Genomic DNA, 19,307 nt, shown 5'->3' with positions numbered 1-19,307 from the left:
CCTGGGCGACAGAGTGAGACTCCTAAAAAAAAAAAAAAAAAAAAAAAAATGTCATATTAGGACTGATCACCTTCTTATCATATAAAGTTGTTATACTGTCATATTAAATATACTGTCATATTTTTCTTCTAATTTTGTCTTGAGGTCTCTCAAGTGGGTGTAGACTCTAGCCCTGCCCTGAGGGGATGCCAGGGGATTTGGTCATATGGATGCTTATAATGGGCCTTTCACAGGATACTTCTTTATCCCTGTGGACAGCCTGGGTGTTTGACATGTGACCAGGTGTCCTTCTCGTAACAAACAAGGAAGCTTGTTTATACTGGCAGATGCCCTTTTGGCGCTTGCCTGACCTGTGTCCAGTTTATTCTTAACAAGTTAGCTATTCTCTAGGAGAGCCCTGACCAGGAAAGAAGTTAGATTTAGATGTGTTGGTTAGGTGAGGCACAGAGGAGGCAGCACAACCAAACACAGGAAATAACAGAAGCAGTATATTACTTACGGATCCCACAGAAAAGAGGGCAGCATGTTTCTCAGGGCCAGATGGTAAGGGGGAAGACATCAGGGACTTGGAGGCTCCAGGAGTGGGTGGGGAGAGAGAGAGAGAAAGAGAGGGAGAGAGCAAGGAACCTGTGAGTCAAAGCCATTATTGGGGTCTAGGGTGTTACCAAAGAGTTTTCCTGCAGGGAATTCTAATTGGTGGGTGATGTGGTTTGGATCTGTGTTCTCACCCAAATCTCAGGTCAAATTGTAATCCCCAGCGCTGGAGGTAGGGCCTGGTGGGAGGTGCTTGGATCATGGAGTGCTGTGCAGTGCTGTTCTTGTGATAATGAGTGAAGTTATCCTGAGATCTGATTTAAAAGTGTGTAGCACCTGCCCCCAACTCTTGCTCCTGCTTCTGCCATGTAAGATATGTCTGCTTCCCCTCTGCTTTCTGTCATGATTGAAAGTTTCCTGAGGCTTCCCCAGAAGCCAAGCAGATGCCAACATTATGTTTCCTGTACAACCTGCAGAACCGTGGGCCAATTAAACCCCATTTCTTTACAAACTACTCAGTCTCAGGTATTTCTTTAAAGTAATGTGAGAACAGACTAGTACAGTGGGTTTACAGCAAACAGACTTCAATTCCTTGGTGACGCTGTGACTGAGAGATGGTCACTGCAGCTTATCTGGGCAGTCTGCGCAGGGTATGGGAGTCATTAGGGTGACTCGACAAGGTTGTATCTAGCTGTCCCATAGGGAAGTGGTTCCTGGGAGGCGATCGTATAAGGTAGATATCTGGAACAACAACATGGAAGAACTAGGTGGAGGCAGACAACTGAAAACTGTGTCGAGTGTGACTGAGCCCGGTTTCTGATATGAGAAAGTTAAACATATTTAAAATATATGCCAAGGCAACATAACATTATTAGAATTCACCAAAAATTCACCAAATTATATAACATCCACCAAATTATATTCACCAAAAATATATAACATCAAATAGGTAGCAAAAATTTGATAGACTGATATAGGTAAATTAGTACCTCTACTATTAAAGTAGGAAATTTTAAATTAACATTTGTGATTACTGATAGATAAAAAATTCAGCAAAGGATATACAATATATGAATAATACAGTTCATGGATATGTAGAGAATTCAATATGTAAAGAATGAAAAAGATATATAACATAAATCAGAGATTAAAAAGAAAGTGAGAATACTGTTAATTATATGTGACCTATGTAAAAATAGACATTTCTAGGAAAATATTACTTGTAAAAACCGAGGGAGAAATTAAAAGTCTGAATCTTCCCACAAAGAAAGCAACAAGTCCAAATGATTTGCCAATAAATAACTCTCTACTAAAATCTTGAGAAATAGGTTATTCCAATCTGTTGCAATCTTTTTTAAAATTGATACAAATGGAGGATGATTCCCCAGCAAGTTCTGAAAGCCCAGCATAATCTTGACATCCAAACCAAAAGAAGATACTAAAACAGATGACAATTACAGATGTATTTCACTTTTAATATAGAGCTGGTAATCCCAAACAGGATAGTAGCAAATTGAAGCCGACATTTAAAGAAGACAAACATCATTGCCAAATTGGATTTTTCCCAGGTATGCAAGGATGATTTACTAATAAATGATCCATAAATGTAAGCAACATTTACGTTGATAGATTAAAAGTGAAAAACCATATAATAGATACAGAAAATCATTTGATAATCAACATAAATTCATGATAAGAATGCTTAGCAAATTAGGAAAAGAGGGAACATCTCTGAACTCAAGAAATATTTATAAAACAACCAGTCAACCAACCATCATCAGCAGTCTTCCTAAATGGGGATAGATGAAAAGATTCTCTTAAAGTCAGAAATAATAAAAGCATGCTTATCACATGATCTGATTAGTATTGCTACATAACAAATCCAAATTTAATGGCACAAAACAACTGTTTTATTATGCTTACGAATTCTGAGGGTCAGAAACTTGGACAATGCGGAAGAAGGCTTTTTTTTTTTTTCCAGCTCCACTCTTTTCAGTGCCTCAGTTGGGATGATGTGAACGTTGAACACTGGAGGTGACTTGCTGGCTAGGGGCTGGATTCATCTTAAAGTGTCTTCATTTATATGTCTGGTGATATGATGCTGGCTGTTGCCTGGGAACTTAATTAGGCAGTCAGTTGGAAAACTTAGACATGGCTTTTCCATGTGATATCTCTGTGTGGGCCAGTTTGGTCTGTCTCACATAATGGCATCTAGGCTCCAAGAGCAAGCAATACAAGAGCGAAAGACAGAAGCACATTGCATTGTTGTATCCTAGCTAGGGAAATCACACAATGTTAATTCTAATATGTTCTTGTGGAAGTCATATCAGTTGACCCAGATTCAAAGGGAAAAGACAGAAATCCTTCCACTCAATGAGAGGAGTATCAGTGTCACATTCTTGGAAGAAATTGTAGAATGAGAGAGATTTTTGAGACCATCTTTGGAAAATATAATCTGCCACATTACCTCATGTACTTAGCATTGCATTGGAGGACATAGCTAGTACATTAAGACAAAAATAAATTAGAGGTATAAGAATTGTAAAGAAGGACATAAAAGTGTTGTTATCTGGATGCAATATGTTCATTCATATGTAAACTCAAAGTTATATACAGATAAGGTATTAGAAATAAGAGTTTACTAGGTCAGGTGCAGTGGCTCATGCCTGTAATCCCAGCACTTTGGGAGGCCAAGGCGGGCAGATCACCTGAGGTCAGGAGTTCGAGACCAACTTGGCCAACATGGTGAAACCCTGTCTGTACTAAAAATACCAAAAATTAGCCAGGCATAGTGGCAGGCACCTGTAATCCCAGCTACTCAGGAGGTTGAGACAGGAGAATTGCTTGAACCCGGGAGGGTGAGGTTGCAGTGAGAGTTTACTAAAGTTGAGTGGGTAGATAATACAGAAGTCAATTGGATTGTTATTACAGTAACAACAAATAACTAGAAAGTATAAAAGACATTAAAATAGCATCGTAGAATATCAATAAATAGGAATGCACCTAACAGGTAATATATGAGACATCTTTAGGGATATTTATAGAATATTATCAATAGTCCTTTTAGAAAAAACTTAACCATGGTATTTCTTAGTGATTGGGCTCACTCAACTATCGTAAAGATTGCATTTCTGCTGAAATAATCCTGTAGCTAGAAACAGACCCACAGTGTTTATGGGTCTGTTTATACTAGAATAAATTTGGTGTATGATAAAGATGGCATATCATATTAGCAAGGAAATAAGTCATTGTATAATAAATGTAATCAGGAAAAATGATCCATATCAGGAAAAAAGAAAGAATTAGATTTCTGCTTCCACCATATATAAGTACTCAAATACAGATTGCTGAAATACTTAAATGTCAAAAATAAAATTTCCTTGTAGTAAATAAAGGTATATATCTTTTATAGATGGCAAAGGATTTAAAAAATAAGACTAAGAAACTGATAAATTGTTATTAAAGAATAGATTAGGAATTTCTATTCATCAAAAGCTGCCTTAAAGAAAGTGGAAGCACATGCTATAAACTAGATGTTTGCACTATACACAGCTGACAAATGATTAATATCAATAATTATTTTAAAAAATTTATCCAAATCAATTAAAAACACAACACAGTAGAAAAATAAAAATGTGGATAGGTATTTCTCAAAAGAGGAACCACATGTCATTTGATAATCATATGAAGAAATTTTAATTTCATTAATGATTAGGGAAGTCAAATTAAGTACAAAATGAGATGCTATTTAAAACCAAGTGTCAGGAAGGATGAAGATTTAAGGGACCTCTGTATTTCTGCCACCATTTTGGAAAGTACTTTTTCATTTTCCTGTGAAACTAAACAGACAAATGTTACAACCCAATGATTTTACTCATAGGCATATACTAAGGGAAGTTCTGTGTATAAACAAAAGTAGATGTATTGAAAAATATTCACAGCATTTCTGGTCTCAATAACAAATCCTGTAAACTACCCAGATGTCTCTTGATAGGAAAGTGGCTGAATAAACTTTGGCATATTATTAATATAGCAGCCAAAAGAATGAATAATAGCCATAATAATATTAACAACATAATATCATATGAAAAGGTTAGGTCCCCCAAATTTATATACTGCAGGATGCTCTTTAAAAATAGTTCAGATAAAAGTAATATGCTTTCTGGTAGTAAATATAGAAGAGATGAAACTTCATTCATTTGAAAGTAAGGGAATGATGAAAAAATAAGGATTGTGAGTCCAGATAAGCACAGGGAAGATTTATATATATTACAACTTATTGTCAGGGTCTTCAGTTTCATGTTGTCAACACTGATTTTACTGTGATTACTATGTAACACTTTATTATTTGTTGTATAGAGCACATTCTTGTGCCTTGATGTTGTGATATATTTGTAGACTTTTTTTTACAGGACATATTTTTACTTTTAATCATTAGTACCAATGCAAATCACAATTTTGTCATCATGCTTATTTTGCTTATATGGGGGACTCCAAAGATCATATCCCATAGAGGCATGTATTTGGCATTCTTGTTTTGAAAGATTTGGAGTTGAGATTGACATGATAGTTTTAGGGTGTAAAACAGTTATACTGTGTAATGAAAGGATTGGAGAGCAGAACGACAAGAAGTAAGTTCTGATAGTTTTCAAGAAATAGTGATAGAGATCCAGGCCACAAAGATGGTCACTGGAGGAGACAAGAAAGGATGAGTGGGGAAATTATATAGAATTGACTGACTTACCTGCTGTGGTGTAAAATGTCAAGTGAAGAGTAAAATGTGACAGCTGGGTTTTGCATCTCAGATGGATTAAAGAAGGATAATACTATTGACTGAAAAGAACAGATTGAGGAGAGAAAGTAGTTTGTGAAGAAGAGGTGAACTTGGCTATAGTAATAGTGTAGTTTCATATATTTAGAGTATCTTAGAGTGTAATACCTTAGAAGTCCTCTGGTCAGCCTGTTCATTTGACGTGAGGACACTGTGACCCAAAGAGGTGTAGTGATTTGGCCAGCATCATACGGTTCAAACACAAATTTCTGTATGATTACAGGATATGGATCTGATGGAGATGAGGATGATAGCAGCAACTAGGTTACAAAGGTGCATTAATTGTCAAGAATTTTTACTTTGTAAAATAATGAGAAGCCATTGAATAAAGTTTTAAATAGGAGGAGTACTTAGAAGGAACACTTGGGTAGCAGAGTGGAGAATGGACTAGAAAGGAGCAAAATTGGAAGCAGAGAACTGTTAAGGAGGTTGATGGCTATACCAGATGAGAGATAATGGTGGCCTTGCATAGGGTGAAGGTATTGGGGATTGAGAGGAGTAGATGTATTCTAGAGGTATCTGGGATAGCGGTCCCCAACCTTGTTGGCACCAGGGGCTCGTTTTGTGGAAGACAATTTTTCTGTGAACTGGAATGTTGGGGGATGGTTTTGCGATGAAACTGTTCCACCTCAGATCATCAGGCATTAGTTAGATTCTCATAAGGAGCACACAGCCTAGATCCCTCATATGCACAGTTCACCTGTAGGGTTCGTGCTCCTTTGAGAATCTAATGCTGCTGCTGATCTGATGGGAGGCAGAGCTCAGGTGGTAATGCTCCCTTGCTGGCCACTCACCTCCTGCTGTGCAGCCTGGTTCCTAACAGGCCAGGGACCCAGACCGGTTCACGGTCCGCGGGTTGGGGACCCCTGCTCTAGGAGATAGGATTTTGTGATTGATTTTATATATCGGGTGAGATAGAGAAGTATGAGGCAAAGATGACTGCAAGTTTTCTTGTTGACCAAATGTGTTGTAGAGGTAGTGGCAATCACTGGTCTAAAGACCCCTGGAGGAAGGGTAAATTTGAGGTTGGTGGGGGAGATCTTGAATTCAATCTTGAGTTTTAGTTGTATTGAATTTGAGGTGCCTGTTAGATTACAAGAGAAACTATTCAGTTGTCTCTTGGCTATATAGATCTGGAGCTCAGGAAACACATCTAAATTAGAGATAGAGATGCCATAGCTTATGTTTGTAAATTAATCCAAAGATGTGAATGAGATAGTCCAGGGAGTGTATCTAAAGTGAAAAGAAAGGAAGGGTTAGGTTGGAGCCCAAAATTTAAAGGATAGGTAGAAGAATCTGCAAGAGAGATTGAGATAAAGCAGTCAGAAAACTAAGAAGAAAGAAGGAAGGAGTATGATTGTCTTATATAGCATGAAGTGAGAGTGTTTTGAGAAGAAAAGACTGGTCAAATAATAGTAGTGTTCAAGTAAGACAAGGAATTGTGTTTCTTTTTGCATAATAAAAAGGATGTAATTGGTTGCAGGCATGAGATACAGGAATAGTGTGTGAAGTTGAGCTGTGAAAAGGATAGGACTGTGGTTGGAGGACACTGTATTTGAGGAAGGTTTTGTTTTTGGTTTTGTTCTGTTTCATTTTTAAACTGTAGGACTTGGAGCATGTTTCATCGTTAATGAGAAAGAGCTAAATAAGAGGAGTTTGAATAATTAAGAGGAAACAATTGAGAGAGCCAAGTCTCTTGAGAGCCCAGGTTGCTGGGAGGGTTTGGGGGTTAGCCTTAAGTAGGCAGAAGGGTTCCTTTCTCTTTGTGAGCAGAATGAGTTGTAATAGCTGAGTACAGATGCTGGTAGCTATAGTTTTGGTGACAAGAAGTTGAGGGACTTTTCTTAAAATGCCTTCTGTTTTCTTTGTTTAGTAGGAGGCCTGGCTACTTGCTTTGATTGCAGAAAGGAATAGAAAGGCTGGAAGTGTGAGGAGAGTTGGCAGTCTTTGAAATAGCTTTTCTGGAGAATGAGAGAAATAACTTTAAAGAAATACTGAGTGTGTTGGGCAGCACTGTGAATCCAACTGAAGAGGGGAAACATGAATTTTATGTGATTTTGTTCTGATAGTTGTCAGAAGAAGACAGGTAATTGGATATTGTTGGTGGTTCGTGGAGTGGGAGGGAGGTGTTATCAGTTGCCTTGCAACCACTCTGGATTCTGAATCAGCTGAGGAATAGAACCAAGAGTTGTATAGGAATCAGAGTAGCAGCTTTATTGTTAAAACCTGGCTTGGGCCTAAAGCTGAAATGAGGTCTCCCACAGGTTTTCTTTTAAATTAAATTTACCCATCTGGTCACAGGCAGAATAGCTAAAAAAACAAGTCTCCATGCTTAAAGAATGAAGTTTTTCCCTGGTGAGCTTCTTTATGGGAGCTAAACTACAAGAATAGTATGTTGTTTGTAGGCACCAAGTTCCCGGTAAGGAGCTCAAAGAGGTTGTACTTTGCATGCACACTAAATTTTATAATTAATCTTAGCTAACAGTGACACTTAGGGATGTTTTGCTCTTACTATTATTATTACTTTTTTTTTTTTTGAGAGAAGAGGCTAGAGAAAGGATTATAGTACTTCTTCAATCACATTTACTTCTATTGAAAACAGGCCTGTGTCCTCTTTTAAAATGTGAGGAGAGGAAGTAGTATATCTTACCTCTAGCATTCATTGAGCGATGAGATTTTGCCGGATAAGAATACAGTTCATACAGTGAGAATTTTGAGTTGCTAGAGGGATAGCCCTGTAAAAATGTTCATTTTTTTGGTTGGGAATATACGACTGGCCCCTGAGAAGTGATTAGTTGTGGAAAATTTGTGTAGACCACTAAGATTATGAGAAAGCATACGTTTTTTGAAGAAGATAATGAGATAGAATTAGAGGGCTATCAGTCTGGGAAAAGATTGCTATTAAGGAGTTGGAAGTTGAAGACAACCAAAGAGGGTGAGGGTAGATATAAGGGTTTGGAGAGGAAATGTCTTGTTGTTTTTATTTTTGTTGTTACTTTTTGGGATGTATACGTTTTCTGAATGAAGGTTGGTGAAGACAGACTTAATTGATAACAGATGAAAATTATAAAGGAAAACTTTTCGTTAGTAGTAGTTGGGATGTTTTCCTATTGGATTATTTATGAATATAATGTTTTTTAGGTAATAAATTTACACCTCAGTTTGTTTTCTTTGGACTTGTGATAATCTGCCACTGGCAAAGGTTCACTGCTAGTAGAATTTATGGTATGGCAATACTTCTTTAATTCATCTTCATAGGCAGTTTCAAAATTATTAACCCCAATAATAATTGGATACTTGATGAGAATATAAAGTAGCAATGTAATATCTTTTAAGATATTGGTCCTTAGGCTCAGGTCTTAATATGGGTAGAGCTGTTTTAATGCTAACAACTGGGTCCTCTAGTGCCCAAGATCCGATGTAATTTTCTTGGAAAAGTAAGAGGGAAAAGGAAGCCATGTGGGAAGTGTTAGCAACTAATTTGCTTTCATTCAGTCATTTATTCTGAAGGTATTAATTCAAAAATAATCTTTGAGCCCTTACTATGTGCTAGGAACTGCTCAGTTCAATTGCTGGAGGGTGAAAAAAAAAAGAAGAATAAAGGATCTCCACACTACCTCCAGATTTCTTATATGCTTAGGTAGACAGTTACATTTTCTTGACCCAATAAGCCTGAAATTCTGATCTTACATATTTTGACTCTTCTAATTATCTCAGTCTTAATTGCTTTCTATTCTTAACTTTGAGGTTTGAGAGTGAGTGTGTGTGTGTATTTCCTTTGTTCTGTTTTCTTTAATTTCTGTTTGCCCAGAAAAGTCAGAAAATAAAATCACTTCTAGGAAACATAGCATTAAACAGGATCAAATGGAAAAGTATTATTGCGACTGTGAGGATGTTAGCAAGTAGTTTTCCAGATCAGATGGAGATTTAGTTAAATGCTAAGTAGATAGTGTTAACTAATAGGATATTTGGGGATGATCAGATAATTTGGGTGTTCTCTTGAGATTTTATTTTTCGAAGTCAGTTATCAAATGTCTTTTTCTCTATTAGGCTTTTTTTAGATGGGGAGAGGTGCAGGTTGGTTAGGTTTTGAGCAACTTTCGTGTCTAGAGATACAATCTTACATTTTGTATGAATATTTGTAATATGGGAAGATGTTATAATGGAGACTGTTATGAAAAATCCTAATTTATTTGTTGCATAAATGCAAATGTAAAGCATTTATGTGTTTTATGGTTAGTTTTGTAAAGAAAAACTTTCTTGAGTTTTTCTCAGAATATTTTGATAGAACTAATAGGTAGTTGGCTCATCATGCCATGTTTTTTTGTGCTCATAGTTTAAAATTGTAGTAAGGCTTGCTATGAAATACTGCTGTCTTCTGTGTCCTCCATGCTTTTCCAGCCTCCTCATCTCCTACATACTGGTTTCTCCGTTTTCTTTTCCTTTTTCTTTTTCTTTTCTTTTGAGACGGAGTCTGGCTCTGTGGCCCAGGCTGGAGTGCAGTGGCGCCGGATCTCAGCTCACTGCAAGCTCCGCCTCCCGGGTTCAGGCCATTCTCCTGCCTCAGCCTCCCGGTTAGCTGGGACTACAGGTGCCCGCCACCATGCCTGGCTAATTTTTTGTATTTTTTAGTAGAGACGGGGTTTCACTGTGTTAGCCAGGATGGTCTCCATCTCCTGACCTCGTGATCCGCCCGCCTCGGCCTCCCAGAGTGCTGGGATTACAGGCGTGAGACACCGCGCCTAGCCAGTTTCTCCGTTTTCATTTGGTTAGTTCTCTGGTCACTAATTCAACTCTGAATTTTCCCCTAGTTGTTTAAAATTACACTCATGGTGGTAAAACATACGAGCTAGTCTATTTCATTTCTTGAATACATCTCTCAGGAGCTTTCTGATCTGCTCCAGTCTAGACTGGAGGTATCTCTTCTTGCTACATAGGTATTGTGGAACTCAATTCACTGTTATTCTGGGATAAATCCCTTTGCTTTTCACTTTAGTAGGATCTTTTCTAATCCTATGTCTTTTTCTTTCTTGTCTTATTCTCTTGGTTTACTCCATAGCTTTTAAAGGAAGTGTGCAATAAAAACTGTTTTGAGACTTTACAGATGTGAACATGACTTTATTCTTCCCTCAATTATATGTTGATTTGGCCGAATATAGAATTCTATGTTGTAAATCATTTTCCTTCAGAATTTTAAAAGCATTGGTCCATTGTTTTTTTTTACCTTCCAATGATGCTGTTGTGAAGTGTGAGATCATTATGTTATTGATCCTTTGAATGAAGCCTGTTTTCCCTCTGGAAGCTTGTAGGATCTTCACTTTGTCTCTACTGTGCCTTGCTGTGGGTTTTTGTTCTTTTTTTCTCTTGGATACTTGATATACCCACTACTGGATATAATATCCTTTTGTTTTAGAAAATTTTCCTGAATTATTTTGTTGATGATTTCTTTGCTTTTGTTTTCTCTTTTCTGTCTTTCCAGTACTCCTAGAATCCTAATAATTAGATATTACATATCCTAGGCTGGATCTTATAACTTTGTTTTTACTCGGACTTTCCATTTTTTTATCTTATACTTTTTTAAAAGAAAATTTCCTTAATTTTATTTTCTACCCTGCAGTTTTTCATTTCTGCAGTTATATATTTTTTTATTTCCAAGGCCTCAGTCTTGTTGTTTACTCCTATCTTAATCATCTTCTCCCCTGAAATTAGGGCATCCAATAAGTATTCATGAATTAAGAATACTTAATTCATGGATGAACTATCTTCTGTTGTTAACTTTCTGAAGATCCTATGGTTTTGTTTTTTTCTTTCTTGGATAGTCTTTGTTTATTTCATCCTATTTTTCTTTTATGGTTTGGTCTCTATTTTTTTTTTCTTCTTCTTTTTTCTTTTCTTTTAATTAGATGCTTTCTTCATTTCTTTGGTCGTCCTTGATAGTCTGTTCACATGTAAGAGTGAGGCACTAATAAAGTAGCAAGCACTTACATAATGCTTAGAATGTATCAGATACTGTTCTAAGTGCTTCAAATATTTTAACATATTTAATCCTTGTACTGACTTTAGGAGTTAGCTATTATTATTTTTGATAGATGAGGAGACTGAGGCACACAGTATTTTAAGTAAAATGCCCAGTGTACACAGTAAGTGGCAGAGCTGGAATTTGAATCCATCCATCTTAACTCTATAGTCCCTTCTTTTAGCCTTTAGGCTGTTCTGCCTGTTACTAAAATTAGAAGCTAATTGGAAATTTGGTGCTTGTGGGTGGGGTTTGTCAAAGAAGTGTTTCGTGAGTGAGCTGTTTCTTTGTGGAACGTCTGATAAGGTCCTTTTCAGGGGTTGATTAGATTAATCAGAGAAGAATCTGCAGCTCTTCTGATAAGGGGTTTCAGCCCAGCTGCTGTTGTTTTGGTTGCTGAGTAGTGAAAGATGACTGGAGTTACTGGTCTACATATTTAACCACCCTCTCCCCTCCCCAAGATATAACTTCACCTAGTTCACCTGTGTTGATATCTTCCTGCCTGGAGACCCTCAGCTTTACCCTGTCCAGGGAATGAACCTCCAGTTTTCTGGTGTGGTCATAAATTGTAGGTTACCGAGTTGTGCTACAGATTCTGGGAGGGGTCTTAGCGTATACCTATGACTCCTAATTTTGAGTTTCACTTTTACCTAACTTTCAGTACTGCCCATTGCTGAGCCTGTCTTAATTTAATTTAATTTAGGAGAGCTAAATAATTAAACATGAGGCCAAAGTATATAAGAAAGTAGCAGGCTTTTATTGCGAATATGCACACACTCTCGGGTGAGGTTCTCCGGTCCTCAGGTATGGGGCCGGGGGAAGTCGCGCGGGCGATCTCCAGTGAGGTTCTCTGGTCCACAAGTAAGAGGGGCGGAAGAAGTCACACCGGCTTCTGCCAGCAGCGGACTTTTATGCATTGGTACTGGAAGGGGGAGGGCAGTGGGCGTGATAGGGGCGTCTCCATAGGCGTGGCCGGGTAAGTTTCCATCTCTTTGGATTGATGTCACCTGGCGCATGCTCAGTTGATCTGTATTTTTCCCCGGGCGCGGGGAAAGTTAGTGATGAAGAACCCGGAAGCAGTGGGGACTGTGCCATCTTGTTCACCTTCCTCCATTTTGTCACTTCTCTCTCACCCAAACAGAGCCTTTTGAGGATTCTCTTATGTATTCATAAATGTGATTCTCATTTTTCCAGTGACTCATTTTCCTTGTATTTGCTTTGAAATTTCTTGCAGTTTTCTCATTTCACATTCTCTTTGACCTCGTTTTTATGCAGAAGCCAACAATCAAAAGAAATCTTTGTTATCTTAGAGGGATACCTTTCCGTAAAGATGAATAAAATGTGTGTTTTAATGTGCCATTTGACATTTTCTGTCAGATCTTTCTCAAATGTCTCATTCTACCTTAGGCATTTAATGGTGCTTCCATCCAGATATATCATCTTCTGAAAATCTTTCTTCCTTATAAATTTTTTCTTCTCTCTTAAGACTCGTTTACATCTCGTGTTATTTGTATTTGCATGCTTTTCTTGCACTCTGCCCTCCTCCCTATACCAGACTATAAGTTCTTTGAGGACCTTAACTGATACAGAATTGCTGAATAAAAGTTTATAACATTGTGTATTCTGTATATGTTTTGTCCTTTTGTGTGTCTTTCTTGTGAAACATTTTTAGAATATCAGCAGTGTATTAAATATTGACACTAGCAAAGTAGGCAATTAATACAATAAGGCAAAAAAAGAGATTTAACTTAGATGTAAAGAAGTCTGAGAATTGTTAGACCTTGATATTGTGAAAACTTTGAGTATAGATTCCTAATCATAATGAAGTATACCCCTGTCTTTCTGCCATGACACAAAAGAATGAATTACGTGATCTGTTAATGTTTTGGCCAGGCTTATGATTCTGTAACTTAGATGTCAGATATATTTGCTGTTGCTACATTCTTATAATATTTGTAGTTTAATGGGCTATAATGTTAAATGCCAGAATATTCTAAAACACTTGATAGGAATGAACTTTAGATAAAGTAAATATTTTAGATGTATTGGAGTAGCTAAATACATAAAGCCCGTATTTGTATATTTCCTTTTAAAAACTGTTGATTTTCGTATTTTATGAATTTCATTTTTAGAAGTCAATGCGGTTAATTTTCTCCTATTTTAAATGCTTGGAAATAAACTGTTGCAGGAATTGAAGTCTCAATTATTTGGAGAAAGATTATTGCTTTAAAAAATATTTTTCTAGTATTATATGTTAAGAAACTTGGGACATATTTGCTTTTTTAAATGTATTAATATTTCTTTGAAAATAAAAGGAAGACTATCATCTGCTTTTTTGTTTGTTTGTTTTTAAGATGGAGTTTCACTCCTGTTGCCTGGGCTGGAGTGCAATGGCGTGATCTTGGCTTACTGCAACCTCCGCCTCCCAGGTTCAAGCAGTTCTCCTGCCTCAGTCCCCCAAGTAGCTGGGATTACAGTCGTGTGCCACCATGCCTGGCTAATTTTTTGTACTTTTAGTAGAGACAGGGTTTCACCATGTTGACCAGGCTGGTCTTGAACTGCTGCTGGCCTCAGGTGATCAGCCTACCTCAGCCTTCCAAAGTGCTGGGATTACAGGTGTGAGCCACTGAATACGTAAAAGTTGCTGGAGTCTGGAAAATATCAGTGGTCACTAGTATGTTCTTTTGCAGAGCTAAATCAGAACTTAGGAAACTGACGGTATTTGGTTCATTACCACAGTCAAACAAGCTGAAATGAATGTTAGACATGGGTATTTTTATTTTCAAATTTTCTGTCACCTTACAAATAATTTATTGGGAAGTGACTTAAGAAAACACATAGAAGCATTACTCTAAAAATTCCATTCTTTTGAAACCATATTATTTGAGTATAGCATATGTAGATGCTAAAGATTTTTTGTTTCTTGAGATTCATGGCATACATGTGGGAAAGAGAAAGTTGATGTTTGTAGTTTGACTTGGTTAATTCTTAATGTCCATATCACTCTTCTTTCATAATTTATTCATGAAAAATGTAGCCACATACAGATTTCTGTTCACTTGCAACACAACATAATGTGAGTTCCATTTCAAACTAAGCATCATCAAAAGTTTCTGAAAGTCTGGTTTATGTTTTTTAAGTGCTATATGTGGATGACCTGCTTAGTTTTAATTTTTGGAGAAATACATTTTATAAAAAAGTTTCATCAGATTGCTAAGATTGTGAGTAATGGTAATGATACCATGATTATATTCTGCTTAATTTAATACTTTTCCTATTTATAATATGTTTCTGTCTAAATATATATTTTTTAGTGTCATTACCTACTGAGTTTCTGTGAAAATAATTTGCTTTGCCTATTAAAACAAAACATTCCTTGAAATTAATGTTTTCACTGTTTTTTTCTTTGACAGTTTTTTGAATTTTGTTTTTGAAGGTGTTAGCACTAGTTTCGAGAAGGTAAAGCACGGATATAGATGACTACTTAAAGCAAATGACCTTAGAAAATGCCCTTAAGGTTATTGTTTAACATATAGTTTAATATGTGTAGCTGTTTGTATTTTAGAAGTGGGAAAGGATTGTTTTCCTGTAATCAAGTCCATCTTGTATTACTGAGTCAAGGAAACTATAATTAAACATTTGGGTATGTTCACTTAAAGTTTTCTTTTTAATTTAAAACATTGTTTTTTTAAATTAACTTTTAGGTTAAGGGGTACATGTGCAGGTTTGTTACAAAGACAGACTCCTGTCATGGGAGTTTGTTGTACAGATTATTTTGTCATATGTTCACTTTTGAATGATAGAAAAAGAAACCAATTATTATTGACTAGAGTATTACTTGCAGCTATAGATTCACAGTTACAGGTTCCAAATTGTAAATTAAGAAACAATCTATATGAGAACTTATTTTTCATTTTAATGTGTACTCTCTGTTACTAATTTCACCTTTTCAGGTTTTTTAGTTCTTGCGTGGTTTGTTTGATAAAGCTGCTGCTCCTTTTTTTTTTTTTTAAGCCGTGATACTAATGGTTTTATCGGTTCATTTTTGTGATACACATTTAGGACTAAAAAGGCAAATATTATTTGAGTGCTTGTCTCTCTTACATACTTTAAGAGTAAAGAAAAGAGGAATTCTGGATTTTTTTGTGTGTTTTTCTCATCCCTTATCTCCCATGAATACATGACTTATCTTGATCAGCCTAGTAACTTGCTCCACATTTTTCCAAAAGTGCAGAGCAGTTTCAGCTAAAAATACACATATCAAAATGATCCAAAAGTTGTGGCCACAGCTCAAAAATGCTGATCAATTTTGAAAATCTAAATCAGTGTTGGCCCTGAAACTAAGGGAAGAACCTTTGTGGTGGAGGACAGATTTCCAAAAACTTACCACAGTCCTGTTCTTAGCTGGAGTTTGTGCTGATGTTGCCAGACAACTGAGGAATAGATGCAAAAAGCAGGAAGCATTATTGAATTGAACGCTAGTGCCAATTTGGGAAAAGCAAATTAAAATGTAAAAGAATATTTTTCCACTCCTGGCATCTCAACATAAAATGGCAAAATACATGGTTGCTGAAAAAGTTACAGAAATTGCTAATTTTGCCAAAAAGTAAAAGCCAATTGCAAATTCTTTTTTGCGTTAAAAATGCATAGACAGAAATAATTTTAATTTACAAATAAATATGTGTACTTTTAAGTTGGAGAGTATTTTGACATAAATGACTGTGTGTGTGGGGGCTTGTTTCAATATCTTATATTTTTCAGGTACCACTTGAAGAATGGATGATGATGATTTTGGTGGTTTTGAGGTATGCACTGTTACTTACATTAGTTTGTTTTAACTTTGTGGGATTACAATGGAGTAAACTATTTTGAAAATGTATTGTATTTCATTGGCATTCATGATCTTTCCTTGATCATTTTAATGTAATTCTGGAGTAAAAAGATGAAATCAAGAAAAATTAAAAAAACTCTCTAAAAATTAAAACTGATATATTATTATGGAACATTTGGACTTGCCCATAGGAATGGTTTAAATTGAGGTAATTAAGTGCTACCAGTTTAAGCACTAAAGGAAAGATTTAAAAAATTGTCATCAGATGATTTTACTGGGATACATCTCTATTAGGAAATACTTGTGAGATGACGGATGAGTACTAAAGGTCTTGTCACATATTTGCATGGCTATACCTGTAATGAGTTGATTTAGTATATTAAGTACATAGCCTTTTGGTGGTTATAAAGTTAATTAGTATGTTTGTATTATTAGATTATTGTAGTAGGTTAGGAATGGATACTTTGTAAGTGGAAATTGTTAGCTGAAGAAACACTGTCTTTTCCTTAATCCTTTTCAGTGTGTGTTCATTTTATTGAAATATTTTATAACCCAGTTATTTTTATGGAGCCAGTATAGTCTTGCAGGAAAATCTCTGGATTAGGAGTCAGGAGGCCTGAGCTCAAGTCCTGGAACTACCATCAAGTGAATGCTGTGATTTTTTTTTTTTTTTTTTTAAAGAATTTTACCTACTTTGGATTTGGTAAAAAGGGAATTATAAAAACTAGGGAGTGTAATTAATGACCTTAATAGGATAAATAAGATGTTAAGTATATATTCAGTGTTGTGAATTTCATCAAAGAATGGTGTGAGGTTTTTGTTAGGATCTTCTCTTTTGCTGATCTTTAAAATTAGTCAGTGTGGAGTATAGACATGCCTGTTTTCTCTGTTTCATCTAAAACTGTTTTTTGTTAAAGCACACTTTGTATGCTTTCTGGATTTTGCTTAATATTTTGGGTTTTGTTGAGTGATTGAATCTTATTTATGTTACTGAAATGTAACATTTATTTTTGTTAAAATGCCTTGAGGAAAATGTATGTTTCAGATACCATCTGGCTTAGTTTATTGTTTGGAAGTTGTTATTTGAAGGTTACAGTCTGGCATAGTCTTCTTTATTTAAACCACACTTCATGTATTATTTAGGAAAAAAATACAGTGGATTGTGTTCTGTAGAGTAACAGTATTACACTTTGTTACATTCCTCAAATTGATTGCTTTCAATACTACATAGGTACAGGTTAACCAATATTACAATTTAATTGTAATTACTAGGTGTTTTTTTTTTCTTTCCTCATCCTGCTGTATAAATAGGGAAGGTCTCTACCCTTGATTATATAAAATATGTTCATTTTTCATAGTTGTAGAGAATAGCTACTGTATTCTGTGTCACTTAGCTCCTGTATCAGATTACCCCTTTTAACTTCTCATTAAGACGTTGGCAACTCAATGGAGAATACAAACTGAAATTCTGGCTCTAATGTTTAGTAGAAAATTTGCTGTGACCTGGGCATCTAACTGACAGAAAACTCTGTGCTCTTACCTACAAACTCAATATTCGGTAATTGTTACAAAATAGGACGGCTTGTTAATTGAAAACTTGAGTTTTGGGAATTCTCTAAATATTGAATGCTATTTACTCTAGGTAGTATATTATTCAAGACAGATGAATCCTATTTCTTTGAATTAATCTCTAATTGGGTCTTGTGCTAATTAATTAAAAGGATTTGGTGTCTATATATTTTTAAAGACAAATATTTTTCCTACATAGATAGTTAAATGTGGTAAGTTAAAATACTTAAATATAAAGTTTACAAGTGAAAATGTGATTAAGGATATATAAAATAAAAATTTTATTGACTAAACAGTAGAGTTATTTGAATAAGGAAGGAAAATTTTTACTTGAAGATAATAAAGCATGGGTACTGGGGGTGGCGAGTCATGATAGGAGTGGTAGCAGTTATCATGCAATTATTTAGCAGTTATTTAGAGGGAATATGAAAGTGTCTGGTGTATTATAGAAGATATGCCTGTAGAACTGGAATGCTTGATCACTTAAATAGCATTTCTGCTTTTCACATCTTCTAAAATAATCTTGCCTTTGTTTTGTAGGCTGCGGAGACTTTTGATGGTGGAAATGGTGAAACTCAAACAACGTCTCCTGCTATTCCTTGGGCTGCCTTTCCTACAGGTATTGGTATCCAGGAATTAGGGTTTTTTTTTTTTCCTGTGTAACATTTTTGGCTATTCTTTGAAACCCTGTTTCTCACTTTTTTACTTGTCCTTCTCTGATCTGAAAAATGAAGTGATCCAGATTTACTCTTTAGGTTTTTATAATAACAAATTGTGAATTATGTAACACATTTTGTTGAGGCCTGATTCTAAAGATGATATCAGGAACATTAAATGAAGTTAAAATATAATTTACATTTTTTAATTTATCTTGGTTTTTGGAAGGTGAGGTGCCCAATAACTTTTTTAGGTTGTCCAGTTCATTAAAGACTCCTTTTTATAGTCCAAAAATAATTTATCATCTCCAACATATTTAAATTTAGAAGTGTGTTTGCAATAAAATCACTTAAAAGTATTGAAAATTAAAATTGCCTTCTGAAAATTAATTACAAAAATCCATTATTGACAGATGTTTCTTGGAAGACCTCATGTTTAATATTAATTTATGTCAAAAGAATATTTTGAGCTTTCAGAGTTTTCTATTAAATCTGTTAAAGTTAGAAGATGAAAGTATTTTTCTTCAACGGCTCTGCCTAGACCTCAAATGTTACAGTTGTTTATTGTAAAATATTAATCAAATGCTTATTATGCATTAGGCACTTTGGGGATATGGAGATGTATGGAATTTAGTCTAGTCCTTTACTTCAAGGGTAGATAATGTAGGCAAATGGATATTTGCAATATGAAATAGATTTGTCATTTGGTAAGAATGATGATTTTATCATCCATTTATTTAGCAAATTCTTATTTTCTTTTTTTTTTTTTTGAGATGGAGTCTCGCTCTGTTGCCCAGGCTGGAGTGCAGTGGTCGGATCTCAGCTCACTGCAAGCTCCGCCTCCCGGGTTTACGCCATTCTCCTGCCTCA

General features: G+C 35.7%; 1 protein-coding gene across 1 annotated transcript in view; it reads left to right on the top strand.

Annotated features, from left to right (window-relative positions):
* The window catches only part of CCDC91 (coiled-coil domain containing 91), a 395,593-nt gene that overhangs the window by 46,731 nt on the left and 329,555 nt on the right, over positions 1-19,307 (top strand). Inside the window, exons 3-4 of the mRNA XM_011934104.1 lie at positions 16,143-16,186; positions 18,322-18,400. Of these exons, the coding sequence (XP_011789494.1) occupies positions 16,157-16,186; positions 18,322-18,400 (109 nt within the window). The 5' untranslated portion in view covers positions 16,143-16,156. The remainder of the gene's footprint in view (positions 1-16,142; positions 16,187-18,321; positions 18,401-19,307) is intronic.

This window comes from Colobus angolensis, unplaced genomic scaffold, assembly GCF_000951035.1.
Source record: "Colobus angolensis palliatus isolate OR3802 unplaced genomic scaffold, Cang.pa_1.0 Scaffold131, whole genome shotgun sequence".
Classification (NCBI taxonomy): Eukaryota; Metazoa; Chordata; class Mammalia; order Primates; family Cercopithecidae; genus Colobus; species Colobus angolensis.
The sequence above is the reverse complement of the archived record's forward strand: the minus strand, read 5'-3'. Positions and strand labels throughout refer to the sequence as shown.